The sequence below is a fragment of the Mustela nivalis genome (genome assembly GCF_964662115.1).
Source record: "Mustela nivalis genome assembly, chromosome: 7".
Taxonomy (NCBI): Eukaryota; Metazoa; Chordata; class Mammalia; order Carnivora; family Mustelidae; genus Mustela; species Mustela nivalis.
Genome location: NC_139026.1, coordinates 129,557,538 through 129,582,918, shown reverse-complemented (window position 1 = coordinate 129,582,918; position 25,381 = coordinate 129,557,538). Strand labels below are relative to the sequence as shown.

At 40.5% G+C, this 25,381-nt stretch overlaps 1 protein-coding gene across 5 annotated transcripts in view; it reads left to right on the top strand.

Moving 5' to 3' along the window:
• The window catches only part of NEBL (nebulette), a 368,185-nt gene that overhangs the window by 309,175 nt on the left and 33,629 nt on the right, over positions 1 to 25,381 (top strand). Inside the window, exons 13-21 of one of the 5 annotated variants that reach the window (XM_082742120.1) lie at positions 572 to 682; positions 2,912 to 3,022; positions 7,762 to 7,872; positions 8,040 to 8,150; positions 11,125 to 11,229; positions 18,050 to 18,142; positions 20,754 to 20,846; positions 22,100 to 22,192; positions 24,106 to 24,198. The exons of the other annotated variants lie outside the window; for them this stretch is intronic. Coding sequence (XP_082598246.1) covers positions 572 to 682; positions 2,912 to 3,022; positions 7,762 to 7,872; positions 8,040 to 8,150; positions 11,125 to 11,229; positions 18,050 to 18,142; positions 20,754 to 20,846; positions 22,100 to 22,192; positions 24,106 to 24,198 — 921 coding nt within the window. The remainder of the gene's footprint in view (positions 1 to 571; positions 683 to 2,911; positions 3,023 to 7,761; positions 7,873 to 8,039; positions 8,151 to 11,124; positions 11,230 to 18,049; positions 18,143 to 20,753; positions 20,847 to 22,099; positions 22,193 to 24,105; positions 24,199 to 25,381) is intronic. 5 annotated transcript variants of the gene reach the window in all.

Below are 25,381 nucleotides of genomic sequence, written 5' to 3'. Positions count from 1 at the left end.
ATATATGAGTATTAGTAGAGACATTTGGATCTACTTAAAATATAATATTAAAATGGATGACATTCAAACTATGTATTATCAATCTGTAGGAAATTATTTGGCTTTATGAATCTGAATAAAGTTGATTTTTTTTTAAACTTTCGCTACATCAATCCTTTTGATTTTGTAATTTCCAATTCTTTTTCAACTATGGTCTTTTGGTGATTCATATTTTATAGACAGCTTTCAAAGAAATACTTCAAATAATTAATAAGAAGCATCCATTCTTAAGATCTTCCTCACCACTTAAAAGGAAGACATCTTTTTAAAATATGGCACCAATATGGTGCCAAATATACTGGAAGTCAGGATGAAAGGGAAAATCCTGATAAAATTGGAAGCCACTCTAAACATGACTAAAAGAGAAAATAGAGTCTCTGTAGAAAATTAGGAGCATAAATACTCAGGAGTCTGATTCATAACTTCCTAGAAATATTTTCTCCTTTCTTTGGTCTCTAGAAAGCATGTGACATGGTATATCAATTAAAGGGTATCCCAGAAATTTTTGAACTGTCATGTTCTTGTCTCATAGAAGGAATATAAGAAAGATCTGGAAAATGAAATAAGAGGCAAAGGAATGGAACTTAACCCAGACGTTCTTGATATTCAAAGAGCAAAACGTGCATCTGAAATGGCTAGTGAGGTAAGTTCATTTATTTAGCAACTGAAAATGTATGAATTTTCAGCTGACTTCCTTGCCTGTAAATCTTTTTCAAAGATTTATATACATTCTGTAACTTTTATGTGCCAGGTGATAAGAAGTAGCTATTCCTAGTAGTCATTTTCCAGTCAAGGAATTAAAGGAAAAAAAGAAAAGAAAAGATATTCACCATCTCCTTTCCATGTGGTATGAGAAAAATGACCATTTCCCCCTTGCAGAGAAAAAATGTGTTTAATAAACTAGAATAATTATAGGAGATTCAATTTGAATTTTTAAGGAAGTAAAAGGCAGAGGATTGGGAATGTGTATTACAAGCTCTGTCAGTTACTATGGTGCAGGTCACGTGCTCTCCCGCTCTCTACCCAACGGAGCCCCCACACTGTGCGTCCACTGCTCAGTGAGCCCACATAAAGCTCTTTATGAAGTGAGAGTGACTTTGCTCACTGTACATGGAATTTGTGGGGAAGAATGAAATGCCCCCGAAGAGCTCGGTCCTTTCATCCTTGTGTTACGTCATTACTTTGGTATCAGATAATGACCCTGCACTTTGAGGAGAAATCTAGCTGAACTGAACAATGAGAAATGGAAAGTGGTGTCCCCATAGGTTCATAAACTGAGGTAATCATGATGACGGTGACCCTATAGGCAGGCTGCAGATGACAGGAACCCAACTCAAACTGGGTGAAGCAACAAAGGGAATGTTTTGGCTTATGAATAGAGAAGTCGGAAGTCAAGTTTCCTTCAGGTTGGAATCCAAAAGATGTCTCTCTTCCTTCCTCTCTCAGTTCTGTTGTCTTTATTGCTTCAACCTTGGGAAGCTATCTCCAAGTGATGGCTCATCCTAACAGTAGGATAACTCCTATCCATTCCAGTAATCCCAATAGGAAGTGAGCATCTGTTTCTTTCTTTCTTTTTTTTTTTTAAGATTTTATTTATCACCTGACAGAGAGAGACACCGAGAGAGGGAACACAAACCCGGGGAGTGTGAGAGGGAGAAGCAGGCTCACTCCTGAGCAGGGAGCCCATTGCAGGGTTTGATCCCAGGACCCTGAGATCATGACTTAAGCCAAAGGGAGATGCTTAACCAAATGAGCCACCCAGGTGCCCCTGAACATGTTTCTTATATTTACAGCTAAGGTCCTAGGATTGAATCTCACTGGATCAGCTTCTATCCTGTGTCTACTTCCGCCCTAATCATTGTGTCTAGGGCAGAGGAGTGTAATGGTATGGTTCTCGTGATCCCTCCTCGGTTGTTTAATTGCATTCTAAGTGTAAAAGATTCAAGGCTTGCCTGGGTGGCTTTGTCGGTTAAGTGTCTACCTTCAGCTCAGGTCAAAATCCTGGAGTCCTAGGATCAAGCCCCATTTTGAGCTCCCTGTTCAGCAGGGAGCCTGCTTCTCCCTCTCCCTAACCTCTGCTCACTCTCTCTCTTTCTTTCTCTCTCAATCTCAAATAAATAAATAGATAAATCTTTAAAAAAAGATTCAAAATTGTTATGTGTTTAAAAAAAATTTGTAATAATCTTTGGCCATATCCGTGTTCTTTAAATGAATTAAAGAATTGAAAACCACTTATGATGTCTTTGGCTAATACTGACGTCACATGTCCCTAAGTTAGTAATTCTGTAGAGATTCTTCTGTTACAGTGACATGTACAGCCCACCTTCAGAGGTAGATCTTGTAATCACTTGTCGGTAATACCTGGAAAAATCATTTTAGACTCTCAATGGCGGAGTCCGTCTAGATACAGCTGCATGGCAGGATGGTGGCAGGAACACCAGTAAGTCAGCCTTAGCCCTACACAGCAATTGAGTACTCTGGTCTCCAAATCAACCTTCTTTCTATGGCATCAACTCATCGAAACCTGCCTTCCTATCCCCAGCCCCTAACACAGTTGTCAGTGAAGCTTCTCAGCATGTGTAGTAAAAACCTCAAAGCTTCACATACCCTTTTCCAGTGAGAATGCTGATACCTTTCTAAGCAGTCCAGAAAACTTAGTTCTAGGTGATCATTTCATAGTACAAAGTAAAGTGTGTTTTCTTCTTTCTTTTTTTTTAAATATGTTCAGCAATTTTTTGGTATCATTGATTACAGATACAGGTTTGTCCTTAGAGTGTCTGAATATTATAAAATATTAAATACAAAATATTATATTATAAAATATTAAATACAAAATATTAAAATACAAAAAATGTTTGTTTGTTTTTTACAGAAAGAATATAAGAAAGACCTGGAGTCAGAAATTAAAGGGAAGGGAATGCAGGTTGGCACTGACACCCTTCAAATACAACATGCCAAAAAAGCTGCAGAGATAGCTAGTCAGGTTAGTTGAGTGAATGGTACAGATGTTTTAACACCTGTATTTCAGGGGGCTCCTGGGTGAGTTAGTCGTTAAGCCTCTGCCTTTGGCTCAGCTCATGATCCCAGAGTCCTGGAGTCAAGTCCTGTATCAGGCTCCCTGCTCAGCAGGAAGCCTGCTTCTCCCTCTCACACCCCCCCTGCTTGTGTTCCCTCTCTCGCTGTCTCTCTCTCTGTCAAATAAATAAATAAAATAAAACCAAAAAACCAAAAAACAAAAAAACCTGTATTCAGAACTTCACAAATCATATTAATCTCCCAATTAGTATATGGAGTTCCCCAAAGCTTTGTGATTAGTTTAAAAGTTTGGAATGGAGACCATTCCAAATCAGCATGTTTGTTTGAAAATGTTTAGTTCCTGCTTTACTCATTTCCTTTAAATATATCAAAGAAAACTAGGGGGAGGGCATTTTAATAGAACACACACACACACAAAAGAAACCCACACCCCCTCTTTCTTATCTTATCCTTGGAATACAACAAATTTCACATTCATCTGGGCTATAATAAATGTTTTCATGCTATGTTTTCTTTAAGGATAGGTCATGTGCCTCTCCGTACATCTGCGTTTCCCACTTTCTGAACAGACCTTGAAAATCACATATTGAGACTCTAGCCTGGCAGTGATAACCATTTCTGTATGATTTGGCTGCACGTTCTGAAAATACCCCATTGACCTCATCACCATGCTGGAAATTCCTACCGGGTTAGCATTTTGGATTGAAGTGTTCTATATCCTGAATGACCGTGTTCTTTCATCTAATATTTTCCTCTTCATGTAATGCATGTAACAGCAGGATATTAGTTTAGAAGTTTTGGCTTAGAGGCTATGATGTGATAGAGAACAGATAACAACATTGTAAGAGTCAGACCATAAATGTGTAGTTTTTTGAAGGCAATATCCCAGAACCAGTTCCATACCTCTGGAACTCCTCCAGAAATTTCGAGAATGTACGAGCGTCACTGGAGTAGAGGGTATTTGGGAAGAGCTGATTTTGTGAGAAACATTTGTAAAGAGAATTTTGGGGAGAAGGCTAAGGAGTGCTGCCCACTTACCTCAAGGCTGGTTGGGGGGTGTTTCAGTGGGGCTACTCTGAGAGCTGTAATGTAATGTGTTTGCAGTTAGGAAGAGCTGGCTCAGGACTGACTCCCCGCAGGAAATCTGGAGGGTGAGAGGGAGCTGATTAAATGCCCTCTAGTCTGCTGCTGCATTGGGATCTGCTTACATCCCCAGGGTTGCGGTCTGGCCAGGGGAATGGAAGGGTCATAACTGGTTTGGAAAAAGGATCTGGAGATGGCATAGGAGTCTTGAGCAATAGAGGTTTTATTTAGAAATGACAAGAGTTGGGGGGGATGCATACTGAACAGGCCCTTGAAAACCTCCTTTGACTTGACCCCTCCTTCCATTCTCCTGAAATATAGCCATTGTTGCAGATTTGTTGTAGAACCTTCTGGATCTATTTTTATGTGTATATAGATAAACATAACACTTATGTACACGTAGACTTAAAAAGTCCTTAAATACCATGTATTTTTTTCCCGTACTTGGTTTTCTCACTTAATATTATAGACCTTTTTCCATATTACTTCATATAGTTCTACCTCATTCTTATAGCAAAATTGTTTCATAACTTAGATGTGAATATGTAACCATTTACCTTTTGATGTCTCATAGGCATTACCGCATGTAAATGACATGTAAAATGTAGTAACAGGATCTCAATATTAACACAATAAAACCAGAAGGCTTAATTTTCCCCCGGATCTGCTTTCCTTTTCCACTCCCTTCTTAGCAAATGTCATCAGTGAGATCGCCGAAGTCGCTTGGATTCTTCTCATCAGCAACTTTTATTGACTCTGCCCCCAAAATGATTTCTAAATCCATCTACTTCTCTCCACCCTAGTCCAAGCTACCATGTTTGTCACCTAGATCCCTGCAATGGCTTCTAACTAGAATTCTGCTTCCATTTTTGTCCTCTTCATAGCCATTCTTTACCCAACAGTCAGAAGCATCCTTGGAAAATTATGTTAAATTATGTTAGTCTCACTACTTAGAACTCTCCAATGGTTTCCAGTTATGTCCAGTATAAATGCCCCACTCCTTGCTGCTGCATTCAGAGCCTCTCTTCTGCCATTCTTATCTTATTCCCCTCTTCCCTTGCCCATTATGATTGTGCTCCAGCCTCACAGACTTGCAGTCTCTGCACAGTGCTGTTTTCTTCTGGAAAGTTCTTTCCCTGGTCTTTGCCCAGTTGTTCTTTCTAGTTATTCATTCTTTAGATGTAAGGGTACTTTTTAATGGTGGCCTCCTTGGGATTCCAAGTAACTAGCTACTTGAAACTATCAAACTATTACTTATAAATCTCAGAAATGCTTCTTTTTATTAGGAGGGGGAAACATCCAGTGTTAGTTCAATGTACTGGCTTAGAGTAAGAGGTTTGGGAGTGAGGAATTCAAGGCTGGAGAAGAGCCTTCAAAATCAGCCTGAGAGTTGAAGCCAAAAGAAGGCATCCTTTCCATGGAGAGAACAATGTGGAAAGACTACAAATTATGTATTTCACACTTTTATCTAAGGGCCTCTAAGACACTTTCTTTTCATGAAACGTTGGAATGTCATGTCTTTCCTTGAACGGTATAGACTTGTTTTATTCAACAATATGCTGCTTTCAATTTCTGTGTGTAGCTTAGGAATGTCTGCTAGTTCTTGAGAAGCTAGGGAAAAGAAAGGCCTAGGGGAGTCAGGTGTCCTATAGTTATATGTACATCATGATTATAGCCGTGCTGTTATTTTTGCAATCCAAAGGTCTCATTTGTATGTAATCCTAGCCATGTCCCATTTTGCCCAGTTGCTAGGTTCTCGCATCCATTTCAACCAAACTTTGGGACTTTTGAGGCTTAACTTTCCAAGGAAATTAATATGGCATATATTGTTACATGAATCACTTCCAATAGTTAAACCCTCCAGAACCTATGGAATTGACCATGTGACTTTCTATTAGCCAATAGGAGATTAGCAGACATGACTCAGGCAGAACCTATAAAACTCTTGTGCATTGGGGCTTGTCTTCTTGGAATATAGGTGCCATCATGTTTTTTCTTAAACCTTCAGGATTTTAGGGTGTTCTATTATACATTAGTATGTAAACGATGTAACTAAAGTCTTATGTAATCTATTGATGTGCTTGAGTATGCTTTTAGATTTGAACATTCATATTGCAAAATTAAATGACATACTTCTACCCTGGGACCTTGGGGACTATCTATGATTAGTGCCTCACTTTCTATATACATTGTCCTTCAAATGAGGTTCTTTGTTTGGGGGTCTTAAAGAGGCTTACTAGAAATTTTTTTTAATACACACAGTAATAATGGAATATTATGATTTTGAAGGTTAAATGCTATTATTTAAATTGTATTCAGAAATGTGAAACCGAGACTCCAAGTCCGTGAAAATAAGCAGAGTTATGAATCGAAGATAGGAAAAAATGTAATATTTTTCTGAGATTGAGATCTTCGTTTATACCTTTTAAAATAAAGGATATCACAAATAAGCAAGCCAACATTTATGCCATTGCAGGAAAACTGCAAATCTAGATTATGTCACATCTAGGCTACGTCAACATGATCGCAAATAACTGTTTTAGAAGAGATGTAATTAGATACAGCAATGTTTTTTTTTTCTTGTAATACAATTTTTCATTGAAGAATCCATACACACTGAAAAGTGTACAATTTAAGTCTACAGCCTGCTTGATTTTTTATAATCTGTTTTAAAATGTGACGAGTCTTAGAGACATGTTGTGTCTGGGTAATTATGACTATTTTGTAAGTAACACATAATTCAATTCAGGCTTCTCAAAATAAGCAGATAATTTATGGTTTTTAGAACTAGACAGTAGAGGAAGCCCTAGGCTGGGCTTGCTCTGGGGCTCAGACAATGTAATTGAGTTTCAGTCTCTATCTTCAGTTCTCAGGCAGGCTTTCTTTTGTTCGCAAAGAGGTTCTTAGCAGTTCCTGGGGCTTCTTCTTTCTCCATCAATGTCTAGAAGAAGAGGGAAAGCTTCTTGATAGTATGTGTGGAAGAAGAATCCTACTCGTCCCTAGAGAATTCTGGAAGGGCCAGGGATGGAACTTCACAAATCATATTGTGATTATACCCCATTCCCCGTACCCCAAGGGATGGGGTATAATGGTAAATTTAGGTGAGCCCAACAGGACTCCCTGACTTGGGCCAGCCTCACCCAAGCTGAATGGTCTAGTATGGGGGAGCTGTGAGTTGCCCCGTGGCAAAGCAGGGAGCTAATGGGAGTTGGGGGTAACAGCGGTTGGATTCCAAGGAAGCAACCAGCAATAATTATTCACTGCAGAGCAAAAAGTGACAATTTTGCAATGACATCCTACTGATACTCATCAGATGAGTTATATGTTAACCAATAACTGATCAATTTTATTGTACTGAAATAGAAAAACTTCCTCTTTAGCTAACTGTGTTTCCTTTCTTAATTCAGTTTAGTGGGCAGGAGCCTTCTGATCCCTTGTGAATAAGTCACTCCAAGCCATGTTCCTCCCACAAGTTTTAAAACTCTTCCTAGTTTTGTAGAAATAAGAGTCCAAAGCCATGATCTTGATGTGAGATGCCAGCACAGTTGTTAACAGTTTTTCACGTTCTTGTGGAGCCCTCACTGCATGTTTTATTTTCTCCAGAAAGACTATAAGAAAGATCTGGAGACTGAAATAAGAGGGAAGGGCATGCAAGTGGGCCCAGACACTCCTGATATCCAGAGAGCCAAGAAAGCATCGGAAATGGCCAGCCAGGTGAGGAACCCACAAGATACAAAGTTTACAACAGACACGATGATCTGTGTATAGAAAAAGCATAAATGGCATTTTCGCACGTGTAGCCTTGAGATTCAAACACATACATATCAGCCTTGCTCTGGAAGGAGAAGCGAAGCTCTGAAGATTATTTTCTGTTCGTTTAGAAAGAATATAAGAAAGATCTGGAAAATGAAATTAAGGGGAAAGGAATGCAAGTGAGCATGGACATCCTGGACATACTACGAGCCAAGAGAGCATCAGAAATCTACAGCCAGGTTGGTGGAGGGAGTAAAGAGACTCTGAATACCATTTTCTGATTTTCAGTCCCCATGTGCCTTGTGTGTCTCTAAGACTGGTATTTTTTGGAGGGCACTGTATTCAAAGTCACTGCACTCTATTCTAGGAGCTATTGGTCAAACTTGATTAAACTCACTAATGAAAGGAAATTTGCTGTAAATTCAATTCAGTGGCTGTTATTGAGTGTCTGAGCTCCCCTGTTTGAGTCCAACAACACTGTGATCCTTTTTATTTTTAGTTTTTGACTCTAGTGCACACTTGAATCCAGAGCTCACACTACAGAGAACAGATTACAGATGAGTTTGTCTATTAACCATCTCATAGTAATAATATTATCCCTAAATAGTCAGTTCCAATGAAGAATGAATAAAACAAGGTGCAAGGTGGAAGGTGAAATTGAACATTAACTAAAAATTAAGAGAAAAATGGTCTTCTTTGTAAAATTTAATTTACCAAGTGTGACCTGTCACACATCCTCTCTAAAGACTTGTTGAAAAAAAGCTCTAGTAAAGCTGGATTTGGATATAACCACAAAAGAATAAATCTCATGGAAGAAGTTATGGATAAAATCTGATCTGGGCAAAAAATTCATTAGGGAATATTGTCTTCGCTATAAAATTTACAAGGAAAAGAATGAATCCCAATGGAAAAAAAAAAACAGTAAAGGGGAATGAAAAAATTAAAATGGTGATAGAAAATTGACAAAGGAATTGCATTTGATGAAGGGGATTTATGATGAAAAGAATGTTCAACAAAATCTGACCAAATTTGTTAGAATTCTCATTAAAGCACAAGCAGAATTCGAACATCTAAAGGGCGTCTCCAGACGACAGAGTCAAATGTCAAAGGAATTGTCTGCTTCTCGGCCTCCTCAGATGTCACAGCTGTGGGATGGCCCTGAAGTGCATGGCCATCTGCCCTCAGTGTCTCCTGGTGCCACCTAAACTAGGAAAAGTTGGCTCTAACTATATCAAGTGACTAAAATTATAAATAAGGAGTCAGTGGAGAAAAGTTACTGTTTCAAGACTGTCAATCTCATTCATTCATTCATTCATTCATTCAGTAAATACTTTCTGAGCACCCACTTACGTGTAAAATTAGGCATGGTTTTCCCATTGGGGAACTAATCTCATAGTTTAATAATCAAATAATCACACAAATACAGTATTACCCACCATGATATATGCCACCATGATATATGCCACTCCCTCCAAAGGTAAGGGCTTCCCATGGGAAGCGATGCCCGAGTTGTCAGCATTCCTGCCTTAGCTTAACAGTGTTGCTTTGTTTGTGTGGGACAGAAGGATACATCTAACTTCAAGGAATTTTCATTATTTTAGGATACAATGGAATACTTATGATATTGTAACAATGCTGTGCTGAGTCTCAACACGAACAATCATTACCTTTCCCGACAAGCAAGTGTTAACTTCCCTGACTTTGGGCCCAGAGTGCCTGGGTTGAATCCTGGCTCTGACACTTCTTAGCGAGTGTCTCAGTTTCCCCATCTGTAAGAGGGGATAGTAACACCATCTGCTTGGAGAGTTGATTTAATTAGTTAATGTGTATTTTGAACCATACCTATGACTATATAAACATGGGTACTCATTGAAGGTATGGCCCAGATTGGACCAGAGCTTATCGTAATACATTTAGTACACAGAAAATTGAGATTTTAATCTCAACTACAGAGATACTAGTATCTTTCCATTATACAAATGTATCTTTTTCTGAAGTAGGAAACAAAGCACAAATCCGGAAGCATGAAAAATAGTGCATATAGAAAGCCATGTTACTTGTAGGAGCTATAGGACTACCTTGAACAGGGACTGGGGCTGCTCATGAAAGACTGGGTTTCTTGGGGTTCTTGTCACCAATTCCAATGCATGTATGTGGAGGCTTCCCCACACCAACAAACAATTCTTGGACATCAGCAGGGGACTGGAGAATTCAACTCAATTCTGGCACTGTCTACTAGAAGCTGGCACCAAGTTCTACAGGTTATGGGCTCAGTCCTACAGGATGGTTCCCCTCCCCTTTTCAGATGCCAATTGCAAGCTCAGTTCTTCACCTGTGCTTTTTGGTCAACAGGCTGTAGATCACAGGTTCCCAGGACCCCGTACTCGGGGTTCATTTGCTAGAGCAGCAGATGGAACTTACTAGATCAGCAGTTTTTTATAAAAGGATATAACTCAGGAACAGCCAGATGGAAGAGATGCATTGGTAGAGATGCATTGAAGAGATGCATGAGGAAGGGTCATGGAGCTTCCAAGCTCTCTCTAGGTTCATTCCCCATTTCCCCTAAATCTCACCATGTTCACCAACCTTAAGCTCTCTGAACCCTCTCCTTTTGGGTTTTATGGAAGCTTCATTACATTCAACTCTGGGTATTGATGATTGATTCAGGCTCCAGCTCCTCTCCTCTCCCTAGAGGTTGTGGGTTGGGGACTGAAAGTTCTAACCCTCTAATTGCTTGTTTGGTTCCCCCTGGCAACCAGTCCCATCCTTAAGTGTAGTCCAAAAATCATTTCACTAACATGACTAAAGATATTTTAACCACTCTCATCACAGGAAATTCTGACAGTTTTAGGAGCTCTGTGCCAGAAATAGGGACAAAAGCCAAATATGTATTTCTTACCATAAGTCACAATATCACAAGTTTCTAATCTTAGAAATGGCACAGAGGCCAAAGCCTCTGGAAGCCTTTGGACGGACTAGGGTGGGAACCGTTTCCTGAGAAGAGGCAGCCTGTTTCTCTGGACTCTTTGCTTACTGTTTGCTTATTCCTTTTATTTCTGCTGTCCCATCAACAACTGCTTTGAACCATAAGATATAATTTATGAGGATATGAGCCATGTGGAATAGTAGAGTTGGAAGCTGCACTATTTTCTATCTCTCATACATGTACATCACACACAGTCTCAGATTCATATTAAATGTTTATATTTTTAGAAAAAGTATAAAGACGAAGCAGAGAAGATGCTTTCTAACTATAGTTCTGTGTTAGACACTCCTGAAATTCAGAGAATCAAGATAACTCAACAAAACATTAGTGCGGTGAGTAACAATTACTGCTTCTCCGTGGGCACCTTGAAATTGTGTTTCCAGAAGGAGGGCGTTTTTCCTCATTGTCTGATTGTTGCGTTGTTTGAATTTTCTATCAAATGTATTCTCTTTCCTTTGTTAAAATAAAAGAGTACTCTTAACCAAAATTCAGTCAAGTTAATTTAAAGATCTGATTGGTTTTATTCAATAATTCATGAATCAGGCAGTGTCCCCTCTAACAGATTTGAGAATGATCAGTAGAGATGTACAAAATGTACGGCTTTGATAGGCAGAAACCAGCAGGACAAGGAAGTTATTAGCAAGAGAGAAAATAGGATTGCTTCAGACAAGGTCACCTTCCCTTAGGGAAAAAGATGGGGGTCTGTCATGCAGATTACCTCTCTAGTGCTGATGAGGAAATTCCAGACTGATTGGTTTAAAATTCTACTCTTGGGAGAAGCTGAAACTGCAATTACTTTAAGTATTAAGTCTTGATGGGTCTTAACATGAGTGACTCCATTTTGGGCCTGTTGTTTCCTTTTAATAGTACCAAATGTTCTTATCTGGTACAATTTATCATGATTGTTTTGGAATTACAAATTCAAATTTTCTTCTGTGGTACAAGCAAGAGTTCTTTTTAACTGAAATTTAAAATTTTACTCACGGAAGAGGTCTTAATCTTCCACACATATTTAACTTTGGAGATGAGAATAATCCTATAAAATCACTTCCTTCCTGATCACTGATTTGCCATGATAATGTATTTAGGAATTTACTAGTTAATAACCAACTCCTAAACTTTTATTTTTTTTTACTTTGAGGAATAGGAGTTGTATCAGCAATCATTAATAAAGGGACGAGTCTATGTTTGATGGATATACAAACCTGAATTCTAAAATTATAAAAATTGACCATACAGCTAATATTTATAAGTAGAACTAGCTCCTTAGCATTTAGTAGTTAAGTAAAGGCCCCATCAAAATACAAATTCTATGAAGTCTGAGGACTTTCGGAATATTTCTACTTTGTAATACATTGGCAAACTCAAAACCTCCAGGTGTGCTAGTCAGGTACCATTAGGGCCTTCAAAGCAAGTGTACTAAGAAAGGGAAAAGTGGCTTGAAGGGATGATCAGGGGGAAAAAGCTGTTTCCACTCTTATCTCCTGTGATTCCATGGGTTACAGATGTCTTCTTTGGGGGAGAACATCTCTGAGGCCATACTTTCCCAACCCCCATTAGGGCTCACTGAATTACCAAATCTTAACAGGGGCAATAGTTTTGTCCTCATCTGCCTTTCTGATGTTTACTCTGCTATTCGGTAAAACATTTTTTTTTTTTTTTTTTTTTTTTTTAAATACCAGAGTTTTATTTATTTTCCCAACTATGTGTTAGCGGCAGAGTTTACCATATAAGAGAGTTTCTAAATGGTTAGTCAATGTTAGACATTTTCTCACCAAATTAAATATGCTAAGTTCTGGTACTAAACTTTACCACTAAATTGCTATTTGAGTTTAAGCCAGTTGTTTTTTTTTTTTTTTTTTTTTAATTTATTTTTTATTTTCAGCATAACAGTATTCATTATTTTTCACCACACCCAGTGCTCCATGCAATTCGTGCCCTTTATAATACCCACCACCTAGTACCCCAAACTCCCACCCCCCACCCCTTCAAAATCCTCAGATTGTTTTTCAGAGTCCATAGTCTCTCATGGTTCACCTCCCCTTCCAATTTCCCCCAACTCCCTTCTCCTCTCTAACTCCCCATGTCCTCCATGCTATTTGTTATGCTCCACAAATAAGTGAAACCATATGATAATTGACTCTCTCTGCTTGGCTTATTTCACTCAGCATAATAATCTCTTCCAGTCCCATCCATGCTGCTACAAAAGTTGGGTATTTGTCCTTTCTTTTTTTTTTTAATAAACATATATTTTTATCCCCAGGGGTACAGGTCTGTGAATCACCAGGTTTACACACTTCACAGCACTCACCAAAGCACATACCCTCCCCAATGTCCATAATCCCACCCCCTTCTCCCAATCGGTAAAACATTTTGTTTCTTCGCTTTGCTTTGTCTTAGAAAGGCCCGGATTGTTGGTAGGAGTCGAGAGCCATGTGGGAAGGTTAACGAATAAGTAGAAGAGACGGAAATAGACTGAATAAACTTTTGATGTTGACGATGAAGCCACTATTTTCTGTGACGAGAATGAGGGCATCTTTGTGTTTGGAGAATAGCACCTGCTTAAAATTTCTTGCCATTTTTGAATTAAATGAAACTGCTTAGTAAGCTCTTCTAATATGTGCTTTGCTTTTTCTCAAACGCACATATGATATATGTTTGTATTTGAAGAAGGAAACTCTAGTTTGCCAACTTTTTTTTTTTTAAGATTTTATTTATTTATTTGACAGAGATCACAAGGAGGCAGAGAGGCAGGCGGTGGGGGAGGGGAAGCAGGCTCCCTGCTGGGCAGAGAGCCAGATGGGGGGCTGGATCCCAGGACCCGAGACCGTGACCTGAGCTGAAGGCAAAGGCTTTGCCTACTGAGCCACCCAGGCGCCCCAAGTTTGCCAGCTTCTATTCTTAGACCACGTAATCTGCAGCCATGTCATTACCACACACAAGGTATCAGGGGTTACCTGTGGAATGCTGTGGAATGCTGAGACCCAAATTGGACATTTATTCTCATAATGGATTATTTAATTGATTGATATAGCCTCGTTACTCATAAACAGAAGCTGTATTCACATTACCTGAGAACCTAAGAAATTGTCTTCCTTTAATAAGAACCTGATCTAGGACCTGAATTCCAATGAGCTTCTAGTTATTCTTTCCTTCTCTTATAACAAAGATATTTTATAAGAAAGAAATAGGAGCTGGCACAGCAGTAAAAGATACTCCAGAGACTGAACGAGTGAAGAAAAATCAGCAGAATATTAGTTCAGTAAAGTGCTTTACAACATTAATTATCCTTTCCAAAAGCAAACATAAGCTAGATAAATGTTTTTAGTTCTTTGCTAAACTGGCTGCTTTTTCTTTTAGTCTTCACTTTGTTAAAATGCTATTTCATCAAATATCAAAGGTCTCACTTTCAGAAGGAAAACTGTAGCCTTGTTCCCCTTGAACCTAAAGCAGTGTTTCATCTTGATCTATCATAGTGTACGAGAGATAGATCACTTTAATAGTCCTGTAATGAAATCTAGGATTAGATTTCATCTTTTGAACAGAATTTTAACTGCATTAAATTTTTGAGAGGAAAGATAAATTTCAGTACCTCTCCACAACTTGGAGGAAAGAAATTTTACCCTATAGAACGACTAAAGGCCCTTAGTACATTTATTTGGTGGCTTAAGAGAAGGTTTCAGAGGCCCTGTTTGTGTTCTACTTCTTCCAGCTTTCAGCAAAGCAAAAACATGCACCTTTGCTATAATTTGTAAAATAACTTACCCTCCAACTCTCTTTGAGCTTGGAGGGGGAGGGTAGAGGAGGTGCTTACTATTATGGATGAAAACTTCTTCATTCGGTGTTTGACATTTACAATGGAGACTTGCTATCCTTACCAACAGGAATTCTCCCATGGATATGTAATATATTTAATTGAATTCATTCTTTCTTTCTTTTCTTTTTCTTCTTTTATTTTTTAGCATTTGGTAGCCATAAAGTATTTTTATTATTTTATTTTATTTTATTTTATTTTATTTTAGGGAGGGAGAGAAAGAAACTTAAGCAGGCTCCTTGTCCAGTGAAGAGCCCCACATGAGGCTCGATCTCACAACCCTTAGATCATGACCCGAGCCAAAATCAAGAGTCGGATTCTTTTTTTTTTTTTTTTTACTTTTTTTTTTATTTGATTAATTTTTTATTTTTTATAAACATATATTTTTATCCCCAGGGGTACAGGTCTGTGAATCACCAGGTTTACACACTTCACAGCACTCACCAAAGCACATACCCTCCCCAATGTCCATAATCCCACCCCCTTCTCCCAAACCCCCTCCCCGCAGCAACCCTCAGTTTGTTTTGTGAGATTAAGAGTCACTTATGGTTTGTCTCCCTCCCAATCCCATCTTGTTTCATTTATTCTTCTCCTACCCACTTAAGCCCCCATGTTGCATCACCACTTCCTCATATCAGGGAGATCATATGATAGTTGTCTTTCTCTGCTTGACTTATTTCGCTAAGCATGATACGCTCTAGTTCCATCCATGTTGTCGCAAATGGCAAGATCTCATTTCTTTTGATGGCTGCATAGTATTCCATTGTGTATATATACCACATCTTCTTGATCCATTCATCTGTTGATGGACATCTAGGTTCTTTCCATAGTTTGGCTATTGTGGACATTGCTGCTATAAACATTCGGGTGCATGTGCCCCTTTGGATCACTACGTTTGTATCTTTAGGGTAAATACCCAATAGTGCAATTGCTGGGTCATAGGGCAGTTCTATTTTCAACATTTTGAGGAACCTCCATGCTGTTTTCCAGAGTGGCTGCACCAGCTTGCATTCCCACCAACAGTGTAGGAGGGTTCGGATTCTTAACTGACTGAGCCACCCAGGCACCACATATATTTAGTTCCTTGTTGAGGAAGTCTTGAAGGTTCTTTCCTGAAATCCCCCTCTCCTTTCTCTTCACCTTCCCTCTTGAAGGCAGAGCCTTTAAGTAATTCAAGTAGAATAGCCCGGGTTAGACATCTCTGTCAGGATAGTTACATGGCATTCTAGAAGATGAGTGCACATGGGTTTTTGTGGAGAAAGAGTACGAAAGTCAAGGTAAGAACCTGATTCTAAAAGCACACTTCAAAAAAATCTGCAGAATACTAGTGCAATAAAATTTCTGTAGCATGAATGAACACAGCTTTCTCTTGAAGAAAGCGTGAGGAGTAGGAGCTTATGGTGAGGGCGTGCAAATGTGTTCTGATCCACTGTGGTGAGAGCCTTGTGTCCGGCCATGCTGGGGTCCGCTGGGGAAATTAGTTTGGCAGAAAAGGATACTATGTTTGTTTCCTTCACTTCCAAATGATAATATTTGAATTGTACCCATCAGTGTCCTGAAATACAATGTTATAAATGTTCTGTAGTATGCAATTCCATCGCCTATAGGAAGATGACTGTGCCATTTCGATTAGTTTAAAGTCATATGAAAAACACAAATGTTCATCTTTAATCACGTTTAGCTTCTCACCCGAGGAAAATCACGCAAAGGAGCATGGTAGATCATTTCTTGTTCCAGCATTCCGCTGCCTCTCCTAGCAAACAATAAATGCATGGTTCTGTATCTCTATGAGGTTGGGGCCATAAACTCCTGCTTAGTATTCAAATGGAAAGTTGCCCTTTCAAGATTAGCCAGATCTGTCAAACCAAGATATGATTCTCTAACATTTAAAGATCTCGACATTTTCCACCTCCCCTGTACAAGCGTTTTAGCTATTAGCTTTCCCTGTTAAGAACTATTTTTGAATCTTTATTTAGAGGTGGTCTTTGGCAGTGTATTCTCGATTTAACTCTTTCGGATCTAGACTTATATTGCCATTGTTACTCATATTAAACCTAAGGCTCCTAGGACATAGACATGTAGGTTACCATTTCTTTGCCACCGTCAGCGTGGATTTCAGCCTGAATCATTTAAACATTACCGAGTGATTTCTTTCTTTCTTTTTTTTTTAATGATTTTATTTATTTATTTGATAGAGATCACAGGTAGGCAAAGAGGCAGGCAGAGAGAAAGCGGGGGGTGGGGGTGAGCAGGCTCCCTGCTGAACAGAGAGCCTGATGCGGGGCTTGATCCCAGGATATGACCTGAGCCGAAGGCAGAGGCTTTAACTCACTGAGCCACCCAGGCGCCCTTACCGAGTGATTTCTAAAACCTGGTTTGCGTAGATTTAAGTCTTTGCTAAATTTCAACATGGGCCTCTTCATTTTTGCCTGCATTTGCTACATATAAATATTGATGCGTGTCCTTTTTCTTGAATCTAATCTTCCATGAATCTTAGACTTATTAAAATACCACTTGATACGATGGTATTACTAATCATTTCATAAATTCAAAGAGCTGTTTCTCATCTCGTGCATAACCGTGTGCTGATATGACCATTTTTGTCTGGTTGATCTTCCTCTAAATAGATTTGAGGGAAGAGCTTTTGAATAAAGTGGGTGCCAGGATATAGGCTGGATTTGTAGAACATGATTCTGTGGGTAGAAGACACAGGCCCTTCAATACAAATCAGGGGTCTTGGCCTCTGCTTTTTTGTACATTTCCCCCCACCTTCCACTTTCTCTTCTTTTGTTCTGGCCATTTTATTTTTTTCCTTATTCCGGAATATTTGCATGCTCTCACCTAAATAAGCAGTCTTCCGAAGGCTCTGTAGCAAACACAGTTTGGCTTTTGTCTTTAAATCCATGATACATTTAAATTCACACGTCAATGAGTAGAAACTGCTTTTTGGCTAGAAACTTACAAGTTATTATATTCATTAGGAGGATTTCCAAGGTTTTTTGTGTATCTGCCTAATGATAAAATTTATTTTCATAAGCAACATTTGCTTATTTTAATGAAATAATTCCTATGGTGATGGCTAGGTGAATAGATATGAGTTCATTGGCACGTTTGGATAAAAAAAAAAGCATCATCCCATAAAATAAAATAAAAATTTCTGTTCCCACCAAAGGAAAATTACTGTTGAGAGTTTAAAAATTCAGCTGTGTAATAGTTACGAATGCAGGAGTCCTATCTATCTTTTAAGCCTTGCATTGAAGAAAACCCACATTGTTTTTTTCTGTTGTTTGTTTTGTTTTTAATAATTTACCACCTTATTTCTTAAATACATGCTGCAGGTAAAATACAAAGAAGAGATGCATCAGGCAACGGCCATTTCCGATCCTCCAGAGCTAAAGAGAGCTAAAGAAAACCAGAAGAACATCAGCAATGTGTGATCATATTTCTTTGAGTACCGTTTTCTATTTCTTTGAATGGCAGTAGGCAGGGAGGGCGTGCGCTTGTACGAGCAAAGCCCCAGCACAATGCACACTGTTGCAGGAGGCCCAGTTGCTAAAAGATTGAGCTAGATGCCCCCCCCCGTCTTCAGGCTGGGCTGGCATGGCCCCGCCTGTGTGCATTTATGCATCGAAGGACATGTTACTTGAATGCCCGCTCTGTTCTTGTTCTGGGGAAATTCAAAGCTGAGTGTGACTTCTCCAGGCCTCTAGGAGAAACAGACATGGGAATAAACACCCACTGTGCATGCAGAGCTATCACAATAGTTAATATTGACTGACTGACTGTTTGCTATGCTTGTGGAGTACATTGCATGTGGTGTCTCATTTAATGATAAATAATGTCTCCTTTTGCGAAGTGCTGTGGAAATGCAGAGGAGGAAGGCAATGTTCGTGGCAGAGAGGGGAAGACCCTCTGGGGAAGTGTGACATTTGAGTTAGATCTTGAAGGGTTAATAAAAGTTGGGGTGGATTTCGTGAGGAAGCGCCTTCCTGGCCAAGCAGAACGCATCTGTACACGTTTTACATGCCGGTCAAGGAGGGGAAGGTTTAGTGTGATGAGTGCATAGGGTAGCAGGTGGCAGGGACCTGCTGGTGCAGAGAGAAGTAATTCCGGGCCTAAGGAGGTGAGTCGGGAGTCCTGGTGTTTCCCGAAGTGCGGTTCACGTGTAACTGACAGGTGCTCCTCCCACGAGCAGGTCTTGGCTTAGGGATTATAATGTCTTAATGTGTCCCTTTTTCTAAAAGAAAGGGTAGTAGTTTTCAATGTGTCAGAGAGATCTAACACCCCCTTAAAATAACTTTATTTGCAAATAGTAGTGAGTTAATTTAATGAAAGACTAATGTTGGTGAGCATGCTTGAGAGCCAGCCTGGCATACAGTAAGGGCTGTGCACGTGGTAGAAACTGGCACCATACTGGAGTCGCAGGAGATACGGGGACCCTGGTCTGCTGGCTGGATCCCAGCTCCAGCCTTTACTCGCTGTAAACCCTTTACAAACCCTCACCTCTCCCAGCCTCAACTTCCTTATCTATGAAGCTGGCACGAGGGTATGAAGTGAGATCGTGCCTGGAGAGCGTTAGCCTCTCCGTGAATGAATGAATGAAAACAAGACGCGAAGAGTCCCCAGTATCAGATTTACGTCCCCAGACTTACATCCACTGCCGAGTGGCTACAGCAGTTTCTCCACCTCCGTCACGCCGGTCAGCAGCATTTTCCCCCTCCGCGCTCTACCTGGAGTAATCTTTCCTTGCATCCTGGCCATCAGTAGAGCTGACACTGGACCTTTTCTCACTTTAACTGAGACGAGTCATTATCCCAGATACAGAATCTGCCTAAATTCTCAACCACATCTCCCGGCACAAAGAAAGGCGCCCCCTGAGGAAAGCAGTTCCCCCAGAAGGGGCCTGACCCTTTGTCCTTGATTTCCCGGCTGATCAAGCTTCTCTTCACTGTCACGTTCACGGCTGAGGGGTGCAGCTCAAGTCCATTTTTATCCACAGGCCCCGCAGGTCCTGTGATGTCTCGCAAGAAAAAAAAAAAATCTCTTCCACTAAATTTAAATTCCAGAAAATCATTAAGACCATCCCTGTGGAGTTCCTCATAATAGGATTTTCACCTTCAGTTTTACTTTTTGCCTGTCAAAAATTCGTTTGACGGACATGCTGTTCCGTTTCTTTGTGCTGGATGCTCATTTATTTCCCGGGGGTGTCAAGGGGTTGCTGGAAAACTGACCACAAATGTCAGGATCTGATCCTCCCAGCCAAGAAAGAGCACGTCCTAGGCAGTAGGTCAGGCAGATTTCCATAATGCCAGTCTGAGCGCAGGCCTGCCATTGTGGGCACTTGGTAGAGAAGGGAAATGTTGAGGTTCGGGGTGTGTTTCCCTGGTGACAGTCTGTCACAGAGGTGCACGTGTGGGATGGGGGCAGCCCTTCTCGCTGATGACAAGAATATACACTTTTTTTAAAATAAAGATTTTATTTATTTATTTGACAGAGATCACAAGTACGCAGAGAGGCAGGCAGAGAGAGAGGAGGAAGCAGGCTCCCCGCTGAGCAGAGAGCCCGATGCGGGGCTCGATCCCAGGACCCTGAGCCATCATGACCTGAGCCAAAGGCAGAGGCTTTAACTCACTGAGCCACCTAGGCGCCCCAGAATATACAGTTTTTATTGTTAAATATAAAATGGTGGTTTGATCGTGTTGCTTTAGTGCTATGAAGAAATGAATTCACAGAAGGGGTAATTTTTTATGACCAATAATGGCCAAACTCAAACCACCAATACATAAGACAATTCCAAAGAAGCACCACCAAAATGTAGTGGAAATATGGAAGTTTAAAACATTCGGACAAGAAGGAGCTAGGAGTCTGGGATGAGTGTGTTAGAGACGTCTGTTAGGAATGCCTATTTCATTTTACAATACTAATGAAGATTTTAACTAACTTAACGCCCTGTAGCCACGGGGCATTCCTTTTAGTCTGTTCTGGACGGTGGGTGCACACCTTCTTGCCTAACTCCATGTGGTCTTGGACCTTATCCCACAGCTCCAGTACAAACAGCAATGCCCCAAGGCCACACCGGTGAGCGTCACGCCGGAGATGGAGAGGGTGAGGAGAAACCAGGAGGAGCTGAGTACGGCAAGTGGTTCTGTGTTCTCTATTGTCAAGTGTTACGAATTTTTCTCCTTCACGCTGCTCTCTGAAAACCTCAAGTCCTTCACGGGACCGGATGCTCCTTCTCATGGTCATGTGCTTGAGGGCATGAACTTTGGTTCTTTGCTGTGATCCCGGAAGTGCAGGACTGTCTTGCTGTGATTTAGCCGTGCTTGTTTAGTTAAGAAGTCTTCAGTAAGCCCCCCCAGTCTGTATTCTGCTGTACACAAAGATGGGCAAGACTTAGTTCCTGTCCTCATGGACTTCATAGTTGAGTAGGGAAATCTCTAGTTTCAGGGAAGGATCTGGAGAGAAGCAGACCTGTTGTCAGTCTGAGAAAAAACAAAACGAAACTTGTTGGAATAGAGCAAAATGAAGAGCCGGCTGGACTGGGATTCAAAGGCATCATGTCAGAGCAGGAAAACTCTAAATAAAATGAAAAAATTTAGTCAGTCAGTAATGTGTTGCTAATAAATCAGTGAGGGTTAACAGTCAGGAGAAACCTCTAACAGGGCTCCTATGTGAACTGCTTTATGTGAACCTGTAAGGTTGCCACAAGTTATTTCTCTGGTTTGTAGGTGCCGAAAACTGAGTCTTGGGGAGGTCAGAGGACATGCCGGGGACCCATAGTTTGAAGGACAGAGATGGGATTTGAACCCAGGCCTTCCTCAATTCAGAAATCCCTTTCAAAGGACCCCCTACTGGGTATTTTGCCCATTTGGGGGACACTTTCATGGAAATTTTATCAAAATAAAATTTGAAGAAGCCTTCTTCTCCCCCGAAAGGGAATTTTGAAAGACTTTTAAATTTGAGTGTGAGTTCTTCCAGGTAGAGGAGAAAATCAGGCTGAACACTGCTTTATTCGTATAATACCCTTGGAATGTGGGAGGAACGAGGGGTCTTCATCTTCTTTCGAAAGCCTCAGAAGGAGAGTAAATGGCCGCCGTTTGGCTACCTCACTGTGATTCTCTTGCAATGACCTCATTCCCTGTGTCTCCCTTATGTTTCCATGGCTTTCAGTTAACGGAATTGGCAGTGAGCTTTGGTATTCAACAGCAAAGTATTTATTGAAAAATCTGAAGAATCAGGATCCAGGTGTAGATAGGAACTGAAGGGTGGGCGCTTAACTACAGTGGGGGAAAGCGTATACAGAAAGGGTCAATTTTGAGGTTGTTCCTCTGCGGTGTGTGGGGGAGACCATTCTACCATCTGTTGAAACTCTCGCTTATCCTCTGCAGGTGAAATACAAAGGAGAAACTAAACAGGCAACGGCCATTTCTGATCCACCAGAGTTGAAGAGAGTTAAAGAAAATCAGAAGAACATCAGCAATGTGTGACCTTAGTAGCTTTCTTTCTCATGATAGCAAACGTATTATGGACATGTTGTCGAAGGGATCACGTTGATAACATTTTCATAACCTTGAGTTGGCTGTTCTGCTCTCCATTGCCTGCCAGTTTACTTGAAAGGTTGTAGGGTCTGCGGTGGGGTGGGTACAGACAGGCATTCCGTCCTCTAGATTTCCCAGTGACCGCCAGTACGATTTTGGTCTCTCGATGACTGTGTGTCCCTCTCATCTTGTCTGCGTGCTTACAGCTGCTGTGTTTCCCCAAAGGGATGCGGCAGTGGCTTCTAGCATCTTGGCCCTTCAGATAAGCTTTCCCACTGCTTTTCCTACTAGTATGTGCTCTTGTTCACTAGCCTGTTCGGTTCCATCGCCCACTCCCAGCTACTGTCATTTTATTTTTGGACAGCGTCTTGGGGGAAATTATAAAGTGTGCATGCCTGAAGAGATCACAAGGGACGGGCCCCATGGGAGCTGTCAGTTTTTACTCAGGCACCAACCCCTGGCGTGTTCTTAACCCCCTTCTATTTTTTTTTTTAATTTTTAAATTTTTTTATAAACATATAATGTATTATTAGCCCCAGGGCTACAGGTCTATGAATCACCAGGTTCACACACTTCACAATACTCACCATAGCACATACCCTCCCCAATGTCCATAATCCCACCACCCTCTCCCTACCCCCCTCCCCCTGGCAGCCCTCAGTTTGTTTTGTGGGATTAAGAGTCTCTTATGGTTTGTCTCCCTCCCTTCCTACCCACAAACCCTCCACGTTGCATCTCCACTTCCTCATATCAGGGAGATCATATGATAGTTGTCTTTCTCCGCTTGACTTATTTCACTCAGCATAATACCCTCTAGTTCCATCCACGTCATCATAAATGGCAAGATTTCATTTCTTTTGATGGCTGCATAGTATTCCATTGTGTATATATACCACATCTTCTTTATCCATTCACTTGTTGATGGACATCTATGTTCTTTCCATAGTTTGGCTATTGTGGAAATTGCTGCTATAAACATTCGGGTGCATGTGCCCCTTTGGATCACTATGTTTGTATCTTTAGGGTAAATAACCAGTACTATGATTGCTGGGTCATAGGGTAGCTGTATTTCCAACTTTTTGAGGAACCTCCATGCTGTTTTCCAGAGTGTTAACCCCCCTCTGTTTATGTAATCCATAGCTGTAGGTCACTGAGAGAATCCTTTCTCGAGGTCATTCAGGTCATTAACATATAGGTTGGGTTCTCTGGAAGAGGAAATCTGGAAATCTATTAGGTTCAAAGAAATCTTTTCTTCTTTAAACCTTTAAAGTCTTATGAACTTATAAAACAAAGGTAGGTCACTGTTTGGCACTTCTCACAACTGTGTTTTGGAGAAGTAGATGCTCATCTTTTCCCGATCTATGTAAAATCATAGTTGACATAACTCCATTAGTCTCAGAAAGGAACATGTTACTGAGAAGGAAGAATGGAGCCGTGGGAAGCACGCCGGCCTGTTTATGGGTGACGTCGGTCCCCTACTTAGGCATCTTTTCAAAAGTTCTGCCGCATGCAGTTAATTACTGACAAACTGTAATAGTGTATGGGTAGGAACACCTTTAAGGATTATCCATGAAGACATTTCTCCTCTTCCTTTGTGATACGGTGCTTCTGACAGCTTTACTGATGGTGTGCTCATATATTTGAGTGACTTCATTCCCAGGGATTCATGCTATGGGAGGAATGAAAATAGATTGATTTAAAATGCAAGCATTTTAAATATGGTTAGCCCTCTAGATGGCGTTCTCCTTTTTTCGTAGTTCCCTTTCTTGGCTAGCTCCTTAAGATAGCTACTGTGAGATGCTTATTTATTCGAATTGATTCACAGTCCCCTTATTTTTTATTCTCTGAAATGGCAGGTTCATTATAAAGGTCAACTGGGAAGAGCTACAGCTTTAAGCATAACTCCTGAAATGGAAAGAGTGAAGAAGAACCAAGAAAATATCAGTTCGGCAAGTGGTTTTATCCGTTTTGGTCTGTTACAAAGGATGCGTCCGTTATTATTTATTTGCAGTCCTGTTTGTCTTTTTTTTTTTCTTTTGTGAAAATAAAAAGTATTTTCAGCAACATTTGTGATACACGCAGTAAGTACATGTGTTATTTCCAATGACTTCCATTGCAAAACTTGACGTTATCCCGCAATCCTTCCTTGCTCTTTCCAGATGTGACCAATGGTTACCTTCAAAGCTTAGTTCAAAGCTTAGTTTCAGACTCTCTCATACTCATTTAAACAGTGATTCAGGTTATGTGAGCCAGTGTCTTTGAAAGTGGTGACGTCTTTGATGAGCAAGTTACGGGAGTGTCACTCTGCAGATGTACTCCATTGGCTGCGGATTGTTAAATGTTCTCAGCGAAACAAAATCAGGAATGACTCGTTACACCAGAGTAAGGACATAGAGTAAAAAAAATCTTTCAATGCATTGAATATAGAATTCAGTTACTCATTAAAGTCCTTATTTGAACAGGATGCTTTCTCTTAGTAAGTATTGGGGTTTTTGCTCCGAATTGCACAGGGTGCCCAAGTCCTCGGTGATTGCTATCCTAATGGCATGCATAAACAGCTTCATAAACAGCCGTGTTCTGCCTGCCGGGTGTCAGGAAGAGCTTGCTTATGCCTGGGAATCAGCATTTAGGTTTTACAGTTCATGCCTCTCCAGTGGCATTTCTGCCCAGAGATGCTGACTGTATTTGACATAAATTACCTTTAAGCTGTGGCTGCTTAGAAGGAAATTCGATTTTGATACTCCTTGTTTTTCTTATCCTTTACACTGGGAAAAACAAAAAAAGAAAAGGAAATAGAGGAATGCTTGGGTTTGGTATACATTCAAGAGTGTTGTGGTGGAAAATGGGGAAATCTTAGAAACAGGACAACGCATTTAGGTTTCATTTGGTTTGGGTTTTTCCTGTTTAACGGAAGTGTGATAAGCACTTTTCCTGACTACATTGTTAGTGGATATCGGTCATTCACACACCATTCTTTTTTTTTTTAAGATTTTATTTATTTATTTGACAGACAGAGATCACAAGTAGGCAGAGAGGCAGGCAGAGAGAGAGGAGGAAGCAGGCTCCCTACTGAGCAGAGAGCCCGATGCGGGACTCGATCCCAGGACCCTGAGATCATGATCTGAGCCGAAG